This window comes from Antechinus flavipes, chromosome 2 (assembly GCF_016432865.1).
Source record: "Antechinus flavipes isolate AdamAnt ecotype Samford, QLD, Australia chromosome 2, AdamAnt_v2, whole genome shotgun sequence".
Taxonomy (NCBI): domain Eukaryota; kingdom Metazoa; phylum Chordata; class Mammalia; order Dasyuromorphia; family Dasyuridae; genus Antechinus; species Antechinus flavipes.
The window spans coordinates 674,708,630-674,725,352 of record NC_067399.1 but is presented as its reverse complement, the minus strand read 5'-3'; the positions used below and the strand labels follow the sequence as shown (position 1 = coordinate 674,725,352).

Below are 16,723 nucleotides of genomic sequence, written 5' to 3'. Positions count from 1 at the left end.
AAACTTCTCTTTGGTATTTAAAGCCTTTTACAATCTTCCTCCAGCCTTACGGCTGTTACTAGCTCTTTGACCTTCGGGAAGTCACTCAAGCTCTGTCTGCTTTGGTTGTAATTGTGAATAGCAACAATAATAGTCCGTACCTCACAGAATTGTAAAGATCAGCAAAAATAATATTTGTAAGGCACTTAGCAGAGTGCCTAGAATGTTTACAACAGCATTTAATAAATGCTTATTTTCTCCCTTTTCCCACCATTACCCTGCCTTCTATATTTTTTCTGACAAGTTTCTGACATGTTGATGTTCCTTTTATACCTACCTATGTGACTTTGCCAAGGTGTCCCCCTACTTGGAACGCTCTCCCTCTTCATCTCCACCCAAAGGTGTATAGGTAAAAATTTAGCAACCTCCTGGGGGAAATGATACCCATGACACACTTTTAAGCTTAATCCAAATTGTTACTATTTTCTCTCGTGTCACAATCAACAAAACAATAAATTGGACCCCAATTTGTAGTGTTTGCTGATTTCCAAGGTGCTCCAAAATTTCCAAATGCTCAGACTAAAAATTTAACAATTGGCTCTCCAGAGAGGTTCTGCCCCTGTCTTTCAAGGCTTCTTTCCCTCAAGAATCAGCTTCACTGATCTCCCAGTTGTTAGGATTTCTCCCACCTCCAAAGCATTCTTCCTATATTTTGCATTTATTTCTGTGGGTATATGCTATTCCATCCCACCTCCACCAGAAGGTACATCCCTTGATGGTGTAGACCATGCTGAAGGCTGTGACATATTGAGCAAGTCACTAAATCTCTTTGAGCCTCAGTTTCTTTATCTGTAAATTAAAGGGGTTGTACTCAATAGCTACTAAGATTGCTTTTCGTTCTGAATCTTAATCCTGTGATCCTCAATGCTGGGCACAGTGCCAGGCACACAGTAAGTGCATAAATGTTTTTCATATGGATTGAAATTTTATCATTTATCATTCCTTTGGCAGGTCCTGTTTCACAATAAAGATGTTTTTTCACAAAACAAGTTCAATCAATTCCTTACAAACAAAATATGCAACCTCCAGATTTTTTACTGGCTGTGTAAAAGCATATTCCTTTCTACATATGGAGGTAACCCGAGGAACTTAAATGAGGTATGTGGAGGCGCCTTCCCCTGGGGGAGGGTTGAGGAACAAGTTCTTCTCCTTAACTATACAAGAATGATATGGAAATGATATTCAGGGATAATGTTCTTCTCTTTATTATGATGTATCCAGTAATAATAATAATAATAAGTAACAACAACAAAACTGTTTTCATGAATGTGGGGACAGCTCTCAACTTATTAGACAACCTTCATAGATTACAAGCTCATGAGTTCAGAGATTCAAAGTTTGAAGGGACCTTGGAGGTCACCTAGTTTAAGCTCTTCAATTTACAGATAAGTAAATTGAGGCCCAGGGAAACAAACTGTCTTGTCTAATATCACATGTAGGCTCATAAATTTAGAGATTGAAGGAACCATAGAGGTGCCCTTAATACATTTTGTTCATTTTACAGTTGAGGAAACTGTAGAGATTTTACTTGCTCAAAGTCATTCAGGTAACTGTCTTCAGGTGGTGAAGAACTTCATAACTTTGTGGATAAGCTTTTGGTGATGAGACCCTACCCATTGACCAGGGATAATAGTCCTTGGTTGACATTCTCTCTCTCTCCCCAAACCTGGTCCTCTGCGTCTCCCCCATTTATGATCATGGACTTTCCATTTTGGAAGAGACCTCAAAATGTTTGGGATCATTCCACACCTGAACAAGTATCCCCTCAACTATATACCCAACAAATGCCCTTCTATCCTCTGCCTGGGGATATCCAGCAAGGAGAAACCCATTCCGAATGGAGCTAGTCCATCTCACCTGGGAACAGCTATTTTTCAGGGATGTTTGTCTCATTTCAGTTCCAGCTTGATTGTGCAGTTTCCAGAAGAAGCTTTCAGATGATCAGCTTCTGATGTACTCTTGTTACCACAAGATCCCTAGGAAAATAGAATTAATCCTTAGAGACAGATTTCAGGGAAGTTTTGCTATGCTAAAGTTGGATAAATAAAGGAGAAAGAGTCTGAGGGAGAGACCAATTTGCTGCTAAATTGGGAAAGCTCCATCCCACGTCCCCACCTTCCTCAGTGGAATTGTCAGAAACTTCACCTTTCCCTTTCATTCCTGTGGAATAAGGGGAGATCCCTCACTGACAGAGAAATAGCCAGGTGTGGGCAAGCTCACAGGCACCTGCATATAAATGGGCATAATAAGCCTTCTCCCAGGAACAGCAAGCTGAACTTTGTTGAAGAGCTGGAGAGTAAGACTCAGGATCAGAACCTGTGAGGAATGCCAAAGTTTAGTTTCATGGTACCCCCTGCTGGCCTCCTGCTGACAACACTTTTCAACCTCCAAACTCTACATTTAGAATTTTATGAATCCCTGCTCTGAGATTTGGGGCAAGTCATTTTGTCCCAGAGAGCCTTAGTTTCCTCATCTGTAAGTGAAAGCATTGGATTGGTTTAGAAGTGTTTGACCGGAGATCCATAAGTTTAAAAAATATATATTTTTGAAAATTGTATTTTGATATATGATTGGTTTCCTTTTTAATTGCACATGTTTTATTTTGTTTATTTTAAAACTTTACTTAGAGAAGCCAATAGAATTCACTAGACTGCTCAAGGAATCCATGAAACAAGAAAGGTTTGAAGAAGCCTTGAATTTAATGATCTCTAAAGGCTCCTCTAAATAATCATGAGCCTGTGAATCTCATCTTGATAACTTATTATTTGTGGGTCTTGGACAAGTCATTTCCCATCTCTATGCCTCAGTTTACTTCTCTGTAAAATGAAGACCTTGGGTAAGATGGCTCCTCCTGGTTCTATGATTAAACCCTTACATTAGAACTACTTCTTTCAGTAAGTAAAGTTTGTTGGCAATGTATAATCAAATGAGGTAAAGATACGTCTTTCTTTTCCAGAGTCGCTTGGATGTCTATATGGCCAATTATCCTGCAGGAACATCCGTGCAGAATTTGATCCATTGGTCACAGGTACTGATACCAAAGTGCTTATTCCAGAGACCTTCAGGCCCCTCCTCTTACCCTAGCATCCTCAAAGAGCCTTAATGAGGAAGAGCTGACATTTCTGTAGGGAGATTCCCAGCCCCATGACACCTGAAAAAGCTCTGATCTCAAATGAAAATTTAAGGAGCTCTGTGTTCAAATTTTGACTCCTATTCTCGTTAATAATGTGTTATGTTGTACAATCATTTAAATTCAGTTTATTCATCCATAAAATGGGGATAATCAGGATAATGGAACTAACTTCGGGTTTTCTTAATAAATATGTCATTAGACCTTTAGAAAACCTCTCTGAGTTTGCTTCTTCAGCCATAAAATGGTAGTTATAATAATTATATTACCCATCTTATAAAAGCCTCAAAAAGAAAGGGATAACACTATATTAATATTAGCCAATTCTAGTGTGATCTCTCCCTTTCCGGATTTGGGAGGAGGTAGAAGCTACAGAAAACATATGATAACATTTCCCTCTTCTCAGTAAGGAGGTGGGAGCCTATGGAAGCAGAATATTGCATAGAATGTCAGACAGGGGAACATTTGACCAATTGATTCTGCTGGTCTGTTTTTCTTTTTGCAAAAGGAAATTGAATGTTGGAGATTGTATCAGCAAAGGTAGCATTTAAAAACCCTCACAACTTTCTTTTTTTAAGTGAGAAAGTTCATTTCTTAAGGGCCTGGAGATACAAAGTATTTACCAGTAATCACCAGGCACATTTGAGGCATTAGGCACACAAAAGCAGAAACTCAATAGGGCCTGCCCTCAGGGAGGTTGCATTCTAAAAGAAACAATGTCTATACTGGATCAACAAGTATATATGTCAAAGTACATTGTATCAGCAAATATATGTCAAAGTACATTATATCAGAATATATATATACAGAGTAATTTGGAGAGGAGCTAGTCTGAAGAATGGAGGATCAAAGAAGGGCTTATAGTTGGAGGTGGCCCTGGAGCTGGGCTCCTTCAAGACAGTGGGAGAAGAAGGGTGGAGAACATTCCCAAAAGAGCAACTAACCAGGTGAGACTCGTTTATTAAGATACCAAAATGGGGGACAAAGTTAATGAGCTCTTTTGGATGCATTGAGTTTGAGATGCCTCCAGAACAACAGGTTCTAGATATTCAAGAAGCAGTTGGAATTGCATAATGGTAGATCAACAATGAGACTACAACAACAGAGACTACAGATATTAAGATCTAGGGACCATTTATATGGAGATGATAATTGAACCAAAAAAAAAAAAAAAAAAGCTGATGAGATCACCAGATGAGATAGTTTAGACTACAATTAAATGAGAAAAAAATGAAAATGAGGGATGAATCCAGGACATGGTGTTGAGAAATGACCATGGTTAATGATTAGTGGGCATGAGATGGATGAGATCCAGTGAAGAAAACTGAGGAGAATTTGGCAGAAGAACCAGCAGAAAGCAGTATCAGGGGAAAACAAATGAGAAGAGAATATTTAGGAGAGATAGTACATTGAACGCCTTTGATACAAAGACATGAATTTGGGAAGAGAGAAAGCCAGTGAACCAAGTACCAATCTGAAAAAAGCAGATAATGACCATTAGAATCTAAGTTTGGACAGTGGAACTTCAAGGGAGGAAAGTGACTTCAATCAGATTTTAAAAGTAGAACATCTGACTCTCTGACTTTGGAACTAGTATGACCTGTAACATGAGAGAAGATGCACTAGTGCTGAAGATAGCCAGAATTGCAATGCCATCCACAGTATGCTAGTGTCTGAGAGTAACAGAAGACAGTGTGAATATGACAAGAAAAAAATCCTCCATCTAAGTTAATGGAAAATTTGTTTATTATGGAAATAGACGTTCCAGATAGTAAAGGGAAAGGGCTGTAGAATATTGGAGTAAGCTAATGAATGGGTAGAATTGAAGTAGACGGGAGTGAAAGAATGGTCAATGGTGGGAGAGGGGTTTTCTCCCTGACATTAGGAGATACATGCACACCCACAAATATGGCTGTATATGTTTATGTCTGTACATATACTAGAGGATATGATTCTGGTGGGAACAGTGGTATAATGAAAAATCTAACATGCATTCATTGTCCTTGGCCTAGTGGTCTCTCAGCTATGACACAGGCTTCATGACTAAAGAGCCTCATATATTTTTTTTCCCAATTATCTGGGGTTGGATCCTTTGTTTTGAATTTTTTTAATTTTTAAAAACAAATTCAAACTGGGAAAAGAAAAAAAGAAAAAAATTGTCATATATATATAGCAGAACATAAAAGAGATTCAAAATATAAAGTAACAAATTTGCATTTCAAGAAAGCTTATATAATAAATACTTGTGTCCACAGCTATCCATCTTTTCATCCCTTCCTTGCAGATTTTCTTTTGTTTCTGCTATGCACTTTTTATTTTATTGTTTTTTCTCTTTTCCTTTTCTACTTCTCCCAAGAAGACTACAATTAACCACAGATATAAATATATATCTTTATAATATAAATAAATATATAAATATACATGCATACATACATATACATATACACACATATACATGCAAACACATGCATTTACATAGATAATTGTAAGCATACACCTATCCACACATATATATTTATATATAGACTACAGAATTCTTGTTTGGCCTCTGTTTCTCTGAAAGTGGATCACCACTTCCTCAATAAGTCTTAATCTTTCCATATTTTTCTAACTCCACCAACTCATTTCCTATGCTACAACAATTTCCAATCTTAGAGTGTCTAGTTATTTTAAATAGTCTAATGTAATATTGATGAATATGGCTGGTATAGTGTAGTTTCCCTATTTTTCTCTTTTGACTAAATCTATTTTAACTTTAATTTTGTCTGAGATCGTGGTTACTATCCCTGTTTTTTTTTTTTTTTTTTTTTTACATAGTAAATTTTACTCCTGGTCTTTATTTTATGTTTGTATATCTCTTGTGTTTGTGTATCTCTTATTTTCCATCCCTCTTGATTCCTATGCTTAAAGATTCTACAACCAATCTTTATGATTTGTGGAGCTGGAATTTCCATGCTTCCAAAATGTTAGGGGATGAGGTCTAGGCTTGTGATTTCATTGACAAAAAAGAACTCACTGAAGAAAGTCCTTCTCCCCATATAGATATCTACCTTCTGAGTAGTTTATGTCTAATTTAAAGAGCTATTGGGAGTTATAGAAAAAGTGTGTGCCAGAGACAGGACTTTAACTCACTTTTTTGGGGGGAGGAGAGGCTTGAAGACCAACTATCCACCCATTGTGTAACACTGCCTCTTTTCTGTGCGTGTGAATCAGAGAATTCTTTTTCTCTTTATTTCAGCTTATCATTTCTGGCCAATTTCAAGCATATGACTGGAAGGATCCACTTCTGAATATAGAGCATTATAATCAGGTATGTGCCATCAAACATGGTTAGATTTGTGAGACTATCTACAATCAAACAACATGGTTTTTTTTGGTACCCTGACTGATTCATTTCAGACCAATACCATTGAATAGAAAAAAGCCCACTTGCAGTTTACTTGAGTTGCCTATGTAATCATAGGATTTAGAAATAAAAGGTACCCTGGGGATCATCTAGTCTAATTTTTCCCCTTCCTATAAAACGTCCAGGAGTGACAATAATTTGTCCATGGTCACACAGCTAAAAATGAATACAGCCAAGAATAAACTTATATCTTAAGATTTAAAAACTATTTCTTTCCATCCATGAGGTCTCTCTATGACACAATGGATTGAGCCATAGTAGCTGGACAGCTTAAATCTATCTTAAAAACCCATCAAGCTTCCTGAGATTTTATGAGATTAAAAAAAAAAAAAGAATAGTCAAAAGATAGGCAGAAAATGGAAGAAGTTGCTCTTAAAATCAAAAGAGCAGAGATCAAGTGCCAGCTCCTGCACTCCCTAATTAACCATGTAGAAAAATGACTCCAGCTGTGAGGCTCAGTTTTTTCATCAGTAAAAGGGATATAGTAATTCTGGAACTCCTTATCTCTCAGGGTTGTTATGGGAAAAAAAAAACATGTTGGTAAACCTTAAATTATGTCGTGGCTCCAAGTTGGTAAGCATTACCAGTTTCAAAAGGACTTGCCCTGCAAGGATCACATTCAATTCTGGGCCTAACACCGAGGGGGGTGGGGGGAGGACCATGAAAAGCAGAAGTCAAGGTTCAGTTGGGCCATTAGGACACCTTGAGGCTTTGCCACAGGTGGGATTGGCTAAAGGAACTGGGGAAAAGAGAGCATGGGCATGTGGAGACATGATAGTGTCCTATATTTCTAAAGCTGTTACATGAAAGAGAGATTAACTTTTCAACTTGGCACCAGAAAGCAAAACAAAGAAGAAAAGGTGGAAAAGCTGGTGATAGAGAGAGGGGAAGTAGTGGGCAGGAGTGTTTCCCAGCAACAAGGATGATGGCCTACCTCAGGAAGTGGTGGGCTACCTGTCACTGAAGGGATTCAAGCAGATGGTTGATGATTACATAGTGAGAATACGGCAAAGGTGATTCATGGTCCTGTGTCATTTGCATTAGAAGGGGCCTTCCTTTTTGATGATTCTTACCTTTAGCTGGAAAAGCAATTAAAGGGGCAGAAAAATTTATAAAAGGAAGATTGTTTCCCTGCCTCAAATTAGGATATAGTCATGAAAAAGGGCACTGCCTGAGGGACATACACTAGCATTTCAGAAATACTACTTTCTGACACTAAGTTCCAACCATGGTTGAGTATCCCTGATGGGAAACTGGTCTCCATTTCAACTACTGGTTATCAGGAATGAGCAATTTACCCAACTTGTGTTAAAGTCAATTTCTGGTGCCCCGGTGGTAATACCCAGAGGGCAACTCCTGCTCTTCAGCTCTTGCTGGAATGATGGTTCTCACATTTTCTATAAGTACCATGTGTGCTGTTAACATGCTGTATGTGCACTTATTCCCACCAAAGCCATAATCTTTCTCACAAAGATGATATAACCCTTGCAACATTAAAATTGATTTTTTTTCTCAGAAAGAGTTTTCCTACCTTGTAGTTTGCTGAGCTTAAATTTGCCTCTTTTAATTGCATTCAGGTCATTCCTCCTTTGTACAATGTGACACTGATGACAGTACCAACCATGCTGTGGAGTGGGGGAGAAGATTTGGTGGCTGACCCCTTAGATGTGGACAGTTTGCTCCCCAATATCTCTAACCTCATTTACCACAAGAGGATTCCCTACTATAATCACATGGACTTTTGTATGGGAATGGATGCACCTCAACAAGTTTTCTATGAACTGATTAATGCAATAAAGAAAAATATACAAACTTAAATATTTTGTAGTCTTCTATTCTCCTCTCCTCTCCTCTCCCTCCTCTCTTCTTTATCTTCTCCTCTCCTCTCCTCTTTTTCTTCTCCTCTCTTCTCCTTTCCTCTCCTCCCCTCTTCTCTCCTTTCTTCTCCTCCCTTCTTTCTTCTCTTCTCCTCCTCTCCTCCCCTCTCCTCCCCTCTCTTTATTTTCTCTTCTCCTTTCCTCTCCTTCCTTCTCTTTTCCCTTCCTCTCTCTCTCTTCTTTCTACTCCTGCCTCTGTCTCCCTTTCTCTCAGTTGAATCACAACTGAATTGGAAGAGGAGGGGGATTTACAGATGAATTGGGGTATGTGGGAACACTTGCTCTCCAGTTCTTCTATTTGGGAGGGCCCAGGGAAATGACAGTGATTGTTTTTAAGATGTTATTGAAAAGCATTGCTAATTAGTGTGGAAGAAAATCTTAGGACTCTCCATGTGTTTGTGTCCAGATACCTATGTACCTTCATATAAACACACATAAGCATACATGTATATGTACATCAGAAACAACTGTTTAGAGGAATATGCAAAGAGGACTTTCCTCATCTAACTGAACTTCTCTCTTCCCAAAGTTTATATAATTTCAGAAAAGAATACAAACTTTTGCCAAGCCAAAGCCTTTAAGCTATAAAGTCCTGGATAGAGTTTTGTGATCCAAAAGTTGGAAGGTTCACTTTGAAAAATATTTATCTATTAGGTTCAGGGGATCTCAAACTCTCCCCAAATTTGTCTTGTAAGAAGAAAGACAGATGAGACTTATGATTAATTAGACATTAGAAAGCAAAAACATTGGGGCATTTGAGGTGTTTTCCTTCGGATGGATGAGTTTGGGGAACCAAGGACTTTGACCAAGGGTGTTAAATTAATACTATATAATTATTAGGGGGTGGTGTTTAGTAGGCTCCTATAGTCACTAGAGGACTCATATGTAGATGCCTCACAGCCTCCAGAATTTTTATCTTAGGAACTTTTACCTCACAAACTTTCATCTAAGGAAGAGCAGACAGTTAAATGGAAGATTGAAGGACCCCTACTGTTTCTGAAAGCTTGACCTAGCAATGATAATCAGGAATGATTCTGGGATGTGACTATGGGCAAGAGGGAGCAAATACATGCCCTGTGACTGTGTGGCTGCAGGGAGCAAGAACATTTTGGAGAGAGTGTGATTAGGAGCCAAAACTCCGGTTTAGGGGAGAAGAAGCGTCCCTGAGGTTGGACAGAATCCAGAAAATAACAGTAAGGAGGACTTGTGACAACATTAGCCACAATGTGTAATTAAAACCTAATTATAATAATAAGCTGCTAAAAACAAAATAAAACAAAGGAGAAAGAGGAAAAGGAGGAGGAGGAGGAGGAGAAGGAAAAGGAGAAGAGTGAAGAAGAAGAAGAATGAAGAAAAACAACTTAAATATTTTCTAAATATATTCAGGATTTCACAAGACCTCTCAACTTCTACACTCTAGGGCCACTACCGTCTGGTGTGGGCTCTCATCTCCCTCAGTCTTTAGCCTCCTTACAACTCCCTTATTTCTGTTGCTGAATCTCCTCTGCCATCTTCACAGTCATCAAGTTTCCCAATCCAACTTATATTCAATTCTTCCCTTACCTTTCATTGTAAGTTTATTTGTGAATTTCATTTCAAATGAAATTCATTCACAGTTGCCAAGTCCCATACTACTGAAGCCTCCTAAATCTGTATTAAATTCAATTATGTGATGGTAATGATTAGGACTCAGAATTTTTAGTTGTCCTTCCCCTTGTGTTGAATTATTTAATAAGAGAAGTTTTAATCGAGCACATATGTGCCAGACACTGTACAAAGTAAGCATTGCCTTCGAATGTACTCTTTTATTGTTTATTTTCATTTACTCTTGGTAAAAATGAATTTGATAAATAGTAAAATAGTACATAAGAAAAAAATGATTGTGTCTCAGGACATTTTATTTCAAAAAGCAAAAGAGCTGAGGCTGCATTCAAAAATAACTTACCCAGCAAAACTGAGTATAATTACAGAAGGAAAAAAAATGGATCTTTGATGAACTGAAAGACATTCGGGTATTTGTAACAAAAAGACCAGAACTTAGTGGAAAATTCAATATAAAAGATCCAGAAGAAATAAAAAGAAAATATTTAAAACCATTAGCCTGTGAAGGAAATCCAAAATGCTGGCAGGCAAAAATATAGGATTGGGAATTCAATGTAATGGTTCTTAGTCATCTCCCAGAATTCTTTCACTAGGCATAGCTGGTTCAATTCATTACTGCTCCATTGGAACTGATTTGCTTCATCTCATTGCTGAAGATGGCCAGGTCCATCAGAATTGAATACTAAACTTATATGAACTAAATACTATGGCATCTAATTTTTAAAAGTTAAATGAATTACATATTGAGATAGATGGCAGTATTATAGTACTGGAGTTTAATCTTCCCCTTTCAGAATAAATCAACTCCCCAAAATAATTAAGATAGAAGTGAGGAATTGAAGAGAATTTTAAATAAGCTAGATAGGATAGATATCTGGAGAGAATTGAATGGAAATAGAAAGAAATATACCTTTTTCTCAGCTGTTCTTGATACATTAACAAAGATTGACCATATAGTAATACATAAACTTTTAAAGTTAAAAACAGAACTATTAAAATATTCTTTTCAGGTTACAATGCAATAAAAATTATATTTAATAAGTGACCTTGGAAACATAGATGAAAAACTCATTGAAGATTTGAAATCCTAATCTAAAGAGCAAGTAGATTGAAGAACAAATCATAGAAACAATAAACAACCTATATATTAAAACCTATAGGATATAGCAAAAGCAGTGATTAGAGGAAAATGTATATCTCTAATTGCTTACATCAGTAAAATAGAGAATGGGTAGACTAATTAATTGTATATGCAAATAAAAAGACTAGAAAAAAAATTTAAAATCCTCAACAAATACTAAATTGAAATCTAAAAATTAAGCATGAAATCAATAAAACTGAGTGTAAAAAGAGCCAACTGAATTGATAAATAAAACTAGAAGTTGGTTTTATGAAAAAAGCAAATAAAATAAACAATTAGTTAATTTGATTTTTTAAAAGAGTAGGAAACCAAATTACTAATATAAAAATGAATAGGGTAAATATTAAATTAACCAATTAATTGATTAAATTAACACAATTATAAGAGTTATTTTGCCCAATTAAATGTCATTAAATTAGTTTAAGTGAAATGAAAGAATATTTACAAAAATACACATTTCCCCAATGAGCTGAAGAGGAAAAAAGAATATCTAACTAGTTCTATCATATCATTTTTCTTCCTTCCTCTCTGGGCTCCCCCATTTCCAAGACAGCAAGCAATCTGATATAAATTATGCATGTGCAATCCTTTTAAAACTTATTTCCATATTTATCATGTTGTGCAAGAAAAACCAGAGCAAAGTGGTTTTAAAAAATGGAAAGAAAAAGCAACCAAACAAAAATGTTGAAATTACTGTTTTGATCCACATTCATCTCCATAGTTCTTTCTCTCTGGATGTACTTGGCATTTTCTACCCCAAATCTATTGGAACTGAATAGATCTATTTTAGAAAAAAGAAACTAAACAAACTACTATATGAGCTTCCTAAGAGGAAGGGAGGAATACCAGGACCAGATGGATTTATAAGTGAATTCTATCAAATATTTAAAGATTACCTAATTCCAATATTAAGTTATTTGAAATATCAGGCAAAGAAGGGATCCTACAAATGAATGAATGAATATAACACTAATATCTAAATGAGGAAGAGTAAAAACTGAAAGAAAATTATAGATCAATGTTCTTAATGAGTATGGATGCGTAAATCCCAAGTAAAATAGTAGCTAAAAGTTTAGAACAATGTGATAATAAAGATTCTACATTATGACCAAGTGGGACTAACACCAGGAATGCAGGCATGGTTTAACGTAAGGAAAACTATTAACATTATTAATTGTTTCAATAATAAAAGTTTTAAAAACATGATTTTCGTCAATAGATGTAGAAATAGCTTTTGATAAAAATACAACATTTATTTCTATTAAAAATACTTGAAAATGGGGCAGCTAGATGGTGCAGTGGACAGAGTACCAGCCCTGAAGTCAGGATGACCTGAGTTCAAATCTAGTCTCAAACACTTAATACTTCCCAGCTATGTGACCCTGGGCAAGTCACTTAACCCCAATTGACTCAGCAAAACAAACAAACAAAACAAAACACTTGAAAACATAGATATAAATGGATTTTCTCTTAAAGTAGTTTTTTTTAAAAAGCATTTATATAAAATCATTAGTAAGCAATATTTATAATAGGAATAAACAAGTAGTCTACCTTGTAACATCAGTATTGGAGATCTTAGCAATAGGAATAAAAGAAGAAAAAGAAATAGAAGGAACCAGAATAGGCAATGAGATAATAAAACTACATCTTTTGGCAATTGATATTATAATCAACATGGATAATCCTACTCAATTAAAAAATAGTTGAAACAATAATTTTAGCAAAGTTGTATGATATAAAGTAAATCGACATAAATTGGAAGCATTTCTATATATCATATACAAAACCCTGTAAGAAGAGAGAGCAAAAGATACTGCATCTAAAATAACCTGAGTCAGTACAAAATAACTGGTAATACATCTGTCAAAAGAAACCTGTGAATTACATATTACAAAATTATAAAAAGTGTTTTTATACAAATAAAATCAGATTTAAGTAATTGAAGAAATATTAATTATTTATTGGTAGACAGGGTCGATATAATAAATATGACACTTTATCTACATTAATTTATAAATTCAACATTATCCTAATTAAATTACCAAATAATTATTTTACTGAAATATAAAAATAATTTGAAAGAATAATAGATCAAGAATATCAAGGAACAAATGGGGAAAAATGTAAAGGAAGAAAAATTAGTCATATTAGCTCTTAAACTATATTATAAGGCAGTAATTATCAAAACTAACTAACTATTGGCTAAGAAATAGAAAGGCAAATCTATGGATAATTCTACTTTACATACAATTTACAGCAGTAAACAAATATACTAATCTTATTTTTGACAAGCATAAAGATATGGGAATAAAAATTCATTATTTAGCAAAAAAAAATTAAAGGAAAAATTGGAAAGCAGTATGGCAAAAACTGGGCATAGACCTATTTCTTACATTGTTTCTCAAGATAAGGTCAAAATGGACAAATGACTTAGATAAAGAAAGATATTGCAAAAAAAAATTGAAAAGAATAAGAAACATTACTTATTAGACTTAAAGAGAGGTAAAAAATTTATGAATTAAAAAGAGAGGAAATATTGGCATTAAATGGATCGTTTTGATTACATTAAATTTAAATCTTTAAAAGTAAACAAATATAACCAAGATCAAAAGGAAAGCTGAAAATTAGGATGGATTTTATAGACAGTTTTTCAGATAAAGGTTTCATATATAAAAATCTTTTATCAAATCTAAAAGAATATGAGCCATCCTCAGTTCATAATTGGTCAAAGGCTATGACTTTTCCAATGAATAAATCAAAATGATTTGTAGTCATGTGAACAAATACTCTAGATCATTGGAAAATGCAAATTAAACCAACTTTGAGATATCATTTCACACTTACCAGATTGGCTAAAATAATTGAAGGGGAAAGGGAGAAATGTTGCAGAGGATAAAGAAAAATTGGACAACTAATTCTTGTTGGTAGAATTGTGAACTGATCCAACCATTTTGAAGAGCAATTTGGAATTATACCCCAAAAAGTGATTAAACTACTTATACCCTTTGATTCAGTCATACCACTACTAAGTCTGTTTCAAAGATGATCGGGAAAAGATTAACAAAAACTACATGTTCTAAAATGTTTAAAGCAGCTCTTTGTAAAAGAAAAGAACTGGAATTTCAGGGATGCCTAATAGGTGGAGGATGTTTGAATAAGCTGTAGTATGTTATTGAAGTAGAATACTATTGTGCTATAAGAATTGGTGAACTCAGTAAAGTTAGAAAACTATGGGAAACCTTCATGAAATAATGAATGTATTTAATAAAAATAGTGCTTTAAAAATGACTTTGAGTGAATGTCATTTTAATTATTATAATTACTCAAATTAATAGTAAAGGATATATGAAGAAAGATGCTGTCTTTATCCAGAGAAAGAACAAATAAATAGAATCTCTCTGTGTGTGTATGTGAATATACGCATTTTTGTGTAAAGGTAGTCATCTCCAGGGTGGGGAAAGGGGGAGAAAAAAGGGAACAAAGAAAAAAAATTACATGGTAATTATATGACACATTTAAAAGGAATAGTAAGTTGTATATAATATATATGCAGTTTCATGTGCAATCATTTTTTTATATTATACTATGTTATGAAAATGTTTGTTTTATTCCATAAATTAAAAAATAAAACAAAATTTTATAAAGAAAATGAAAAACAAACAAACTAAAAACAAAACAAAACCAGCAAGTACTGTCAAATAGATCTTCTGTTGTTAGCACTGCCAACTTCCTGATCAGCGTCTTCTCCAGAATATCTTGTCACCCTGTCAAATTCAGTATGTCCAAAACAAAACTTCTTATTGTCCTTCCAAACCTCTGTAAGGACACTACCCTCATCCCAAACACCCAGCTTCCTAACTTGATCTGTTTCATCTACCTTTCAACATTAATTGTCTTCAATTGACTTGGATTGTACATGTTGAATGAAATCTCTCAGGCACCACATCTCTGCTTGCTACCTTAATTTAATTGTTCTGGGTAAAAAGAAAACTTTACCAGTAACCCTGACTCAAAAGGTCTTAGGAAGTCTTCAGGTTTTTAAAACAGAGAAGTGACCTGATCAGATAGCTATTTAAAACTTGGTCTGGTTGTAACTTGAAGGGTAGAATGATGGAGAGAGGCTGTAGGGAGCCAGCTACTATAATTATTCAAGTAAAAAAGAGATAAAGCATTGACTTGGGTGGAGTGTACAAGATAATGAAGAATTGGGGATGAGTCCAGGAAGCATTTAAAATGAAAAAAAAAAAAAAAAGACTTTTTGATAGATGAATAGAGGAGATACAGGCAAAGATGACAAGTTTTTTTTTGTTTTTTTTTTTCAAGTAAAGCTTTTTATTTACAAAGCATATGCATGGGTTTTTCCATGCATTTTTTCCAACATTGATTCTTGCAAAACCTTTTGTTTCAAAATTTCCCCTCCTTCCCTACCACTCCCTCTTCTAGCTGGCAAATAGTCCAATACACGTTAAATAATAATAATAATAAATAATAATAATAATAATAATAATAATAACCTTTTGAAATACATGTTAGATCTAATATATGTATACATATTTATACAGTTATCTTGTTGCACAAGAAAAAATCAGATCAAGAAGGAAGAAAAAGAAAAACTGAGAAAGAAAACAAAATGCAAGCAAATAAAAACAGAGTGAGAATGCTATGTTGTGTTCCACACTCTGTTCCCATGGTTTTCTCTCTTTGTGTATATGGCTCTCTTCGTCATTAAACAAGTGGAACTGGTTTGAATTATCTCATTGTTGATGAAAACCACTCCCATCAGAACTGATCGTTGTATAGTCTTCTTGTTGCCATGTACAATGATCTCCTGGTTCTGCTCATTTCATTCAGCATCAGTTCATATAAGTCTCTCCAGGTCTCTCTGAAATCATCCTGCTGGTCATTTCTTACAGAACAATTTCTTACAGGGCTCTAACTCATTCAGCCATTCTCCAACTGATGGGCATTCACTCAGTTTCCAGTTTCTGACCACTACAAAGAGGGCTGCTACAAACATTTTTGCACATGTGGGTCCCTTTCTCTCTTTTATAATTGTTTGGGAGCCCAGTAAAAACACTGCTGGATCAAAAGTTATGCACAGTTTGGTAACCTTTTGAGCATAGTTCCAAAATGCTGTCCAGAATGGTTGGATCCATTCACAACTCCACCAACAATGTATCAGTGTCCCAGTTTTCCCACATCCCCTCCAACATTCATCATTATCTTTTCCTGTCATCTTAGCCAATTTGACAGATGTATAGTGGTATCTCAGAGTAGATGACACATTTTTAAGCCTTTGATAGATGTTAGGGAGTTGAAGACAAGAAGATAGTTGTTTTTGGGGGGAGAGAAGGGCAGGATTTATGTGAAGGAATAATATCCAAATGGAGCCACTGGAGATCTCTAACATTATACCTTGGAGGTAAGATTAAAGATCAGAGGTATATATAGAGGTTTAAGAGACATAAAGGAGACATAAACATCATCAAAAGACGATCAGTGTGGAATATTATTGTGCTGTAAGAAGT

The 16,723-nt window shown here is 35.2% G+C and overlaps 1 protein-coding gene and 1 long non-coding RNA gene across 3 annotated transcripts in view; one reads left to right on the top strand and one right to left on the bottom strand.

Moving 5' to 3' along the window:
• The window catches only part of LOC127552163 (lipase member K-like), a 30,313-nt gene extending 21,920 nt beyond the window's left edge, over positions 1 to 8,393 (top strand). Inside the window, exons 7-10 of the mRNA XM_051982654.1 lie at positions 991 to 1,137; positions 2,996 to 3,067; positions 6,408 to 6,479; positions 8,153 to 8,393. Of these exons, the coding sequence (XP_051838614.1) occupies positions 991 to 1,137; positions 2,996 to 3,067; positions 6,408 to 6,479; positions 8,153 to 8,392 (531 nt within the window). The 3' untranslated portion in view covers position 8,393. The remainder of the gene's footprint in view (positions 1 to 990; positions 1,138 to 2,995; positions 3,068 to 6,407; positions 6,480 to 8,152) is intronic.
• LOC127552164 (uncharacterized) overlaps positions 1 to 16,723 on the bottom strand; it is a 47,775-nt gene that overhangs the window by 6,777 nt on the left and 24,275 nt on the right. Inside the window, exons 1-2 of one of the 2 annotated variants that reach the window (XR_007951278.1) lie at positions 2,266 to 2,484; positions 1,897 to 2,015 (exon numbers count right to left, since the gene is read on the bottom strand). This is a non-coding gene — a long non-coding RNA (uncharacterized LOC127552164). Of the gene's footprint in view, positions 1 to 1,896; positions 2,016 to 2,265; positions 2,485 to 16,723 lie in introns of those variants that run through there. The other variant, XR_007951276.1, reaches the window with a different exon arrangement.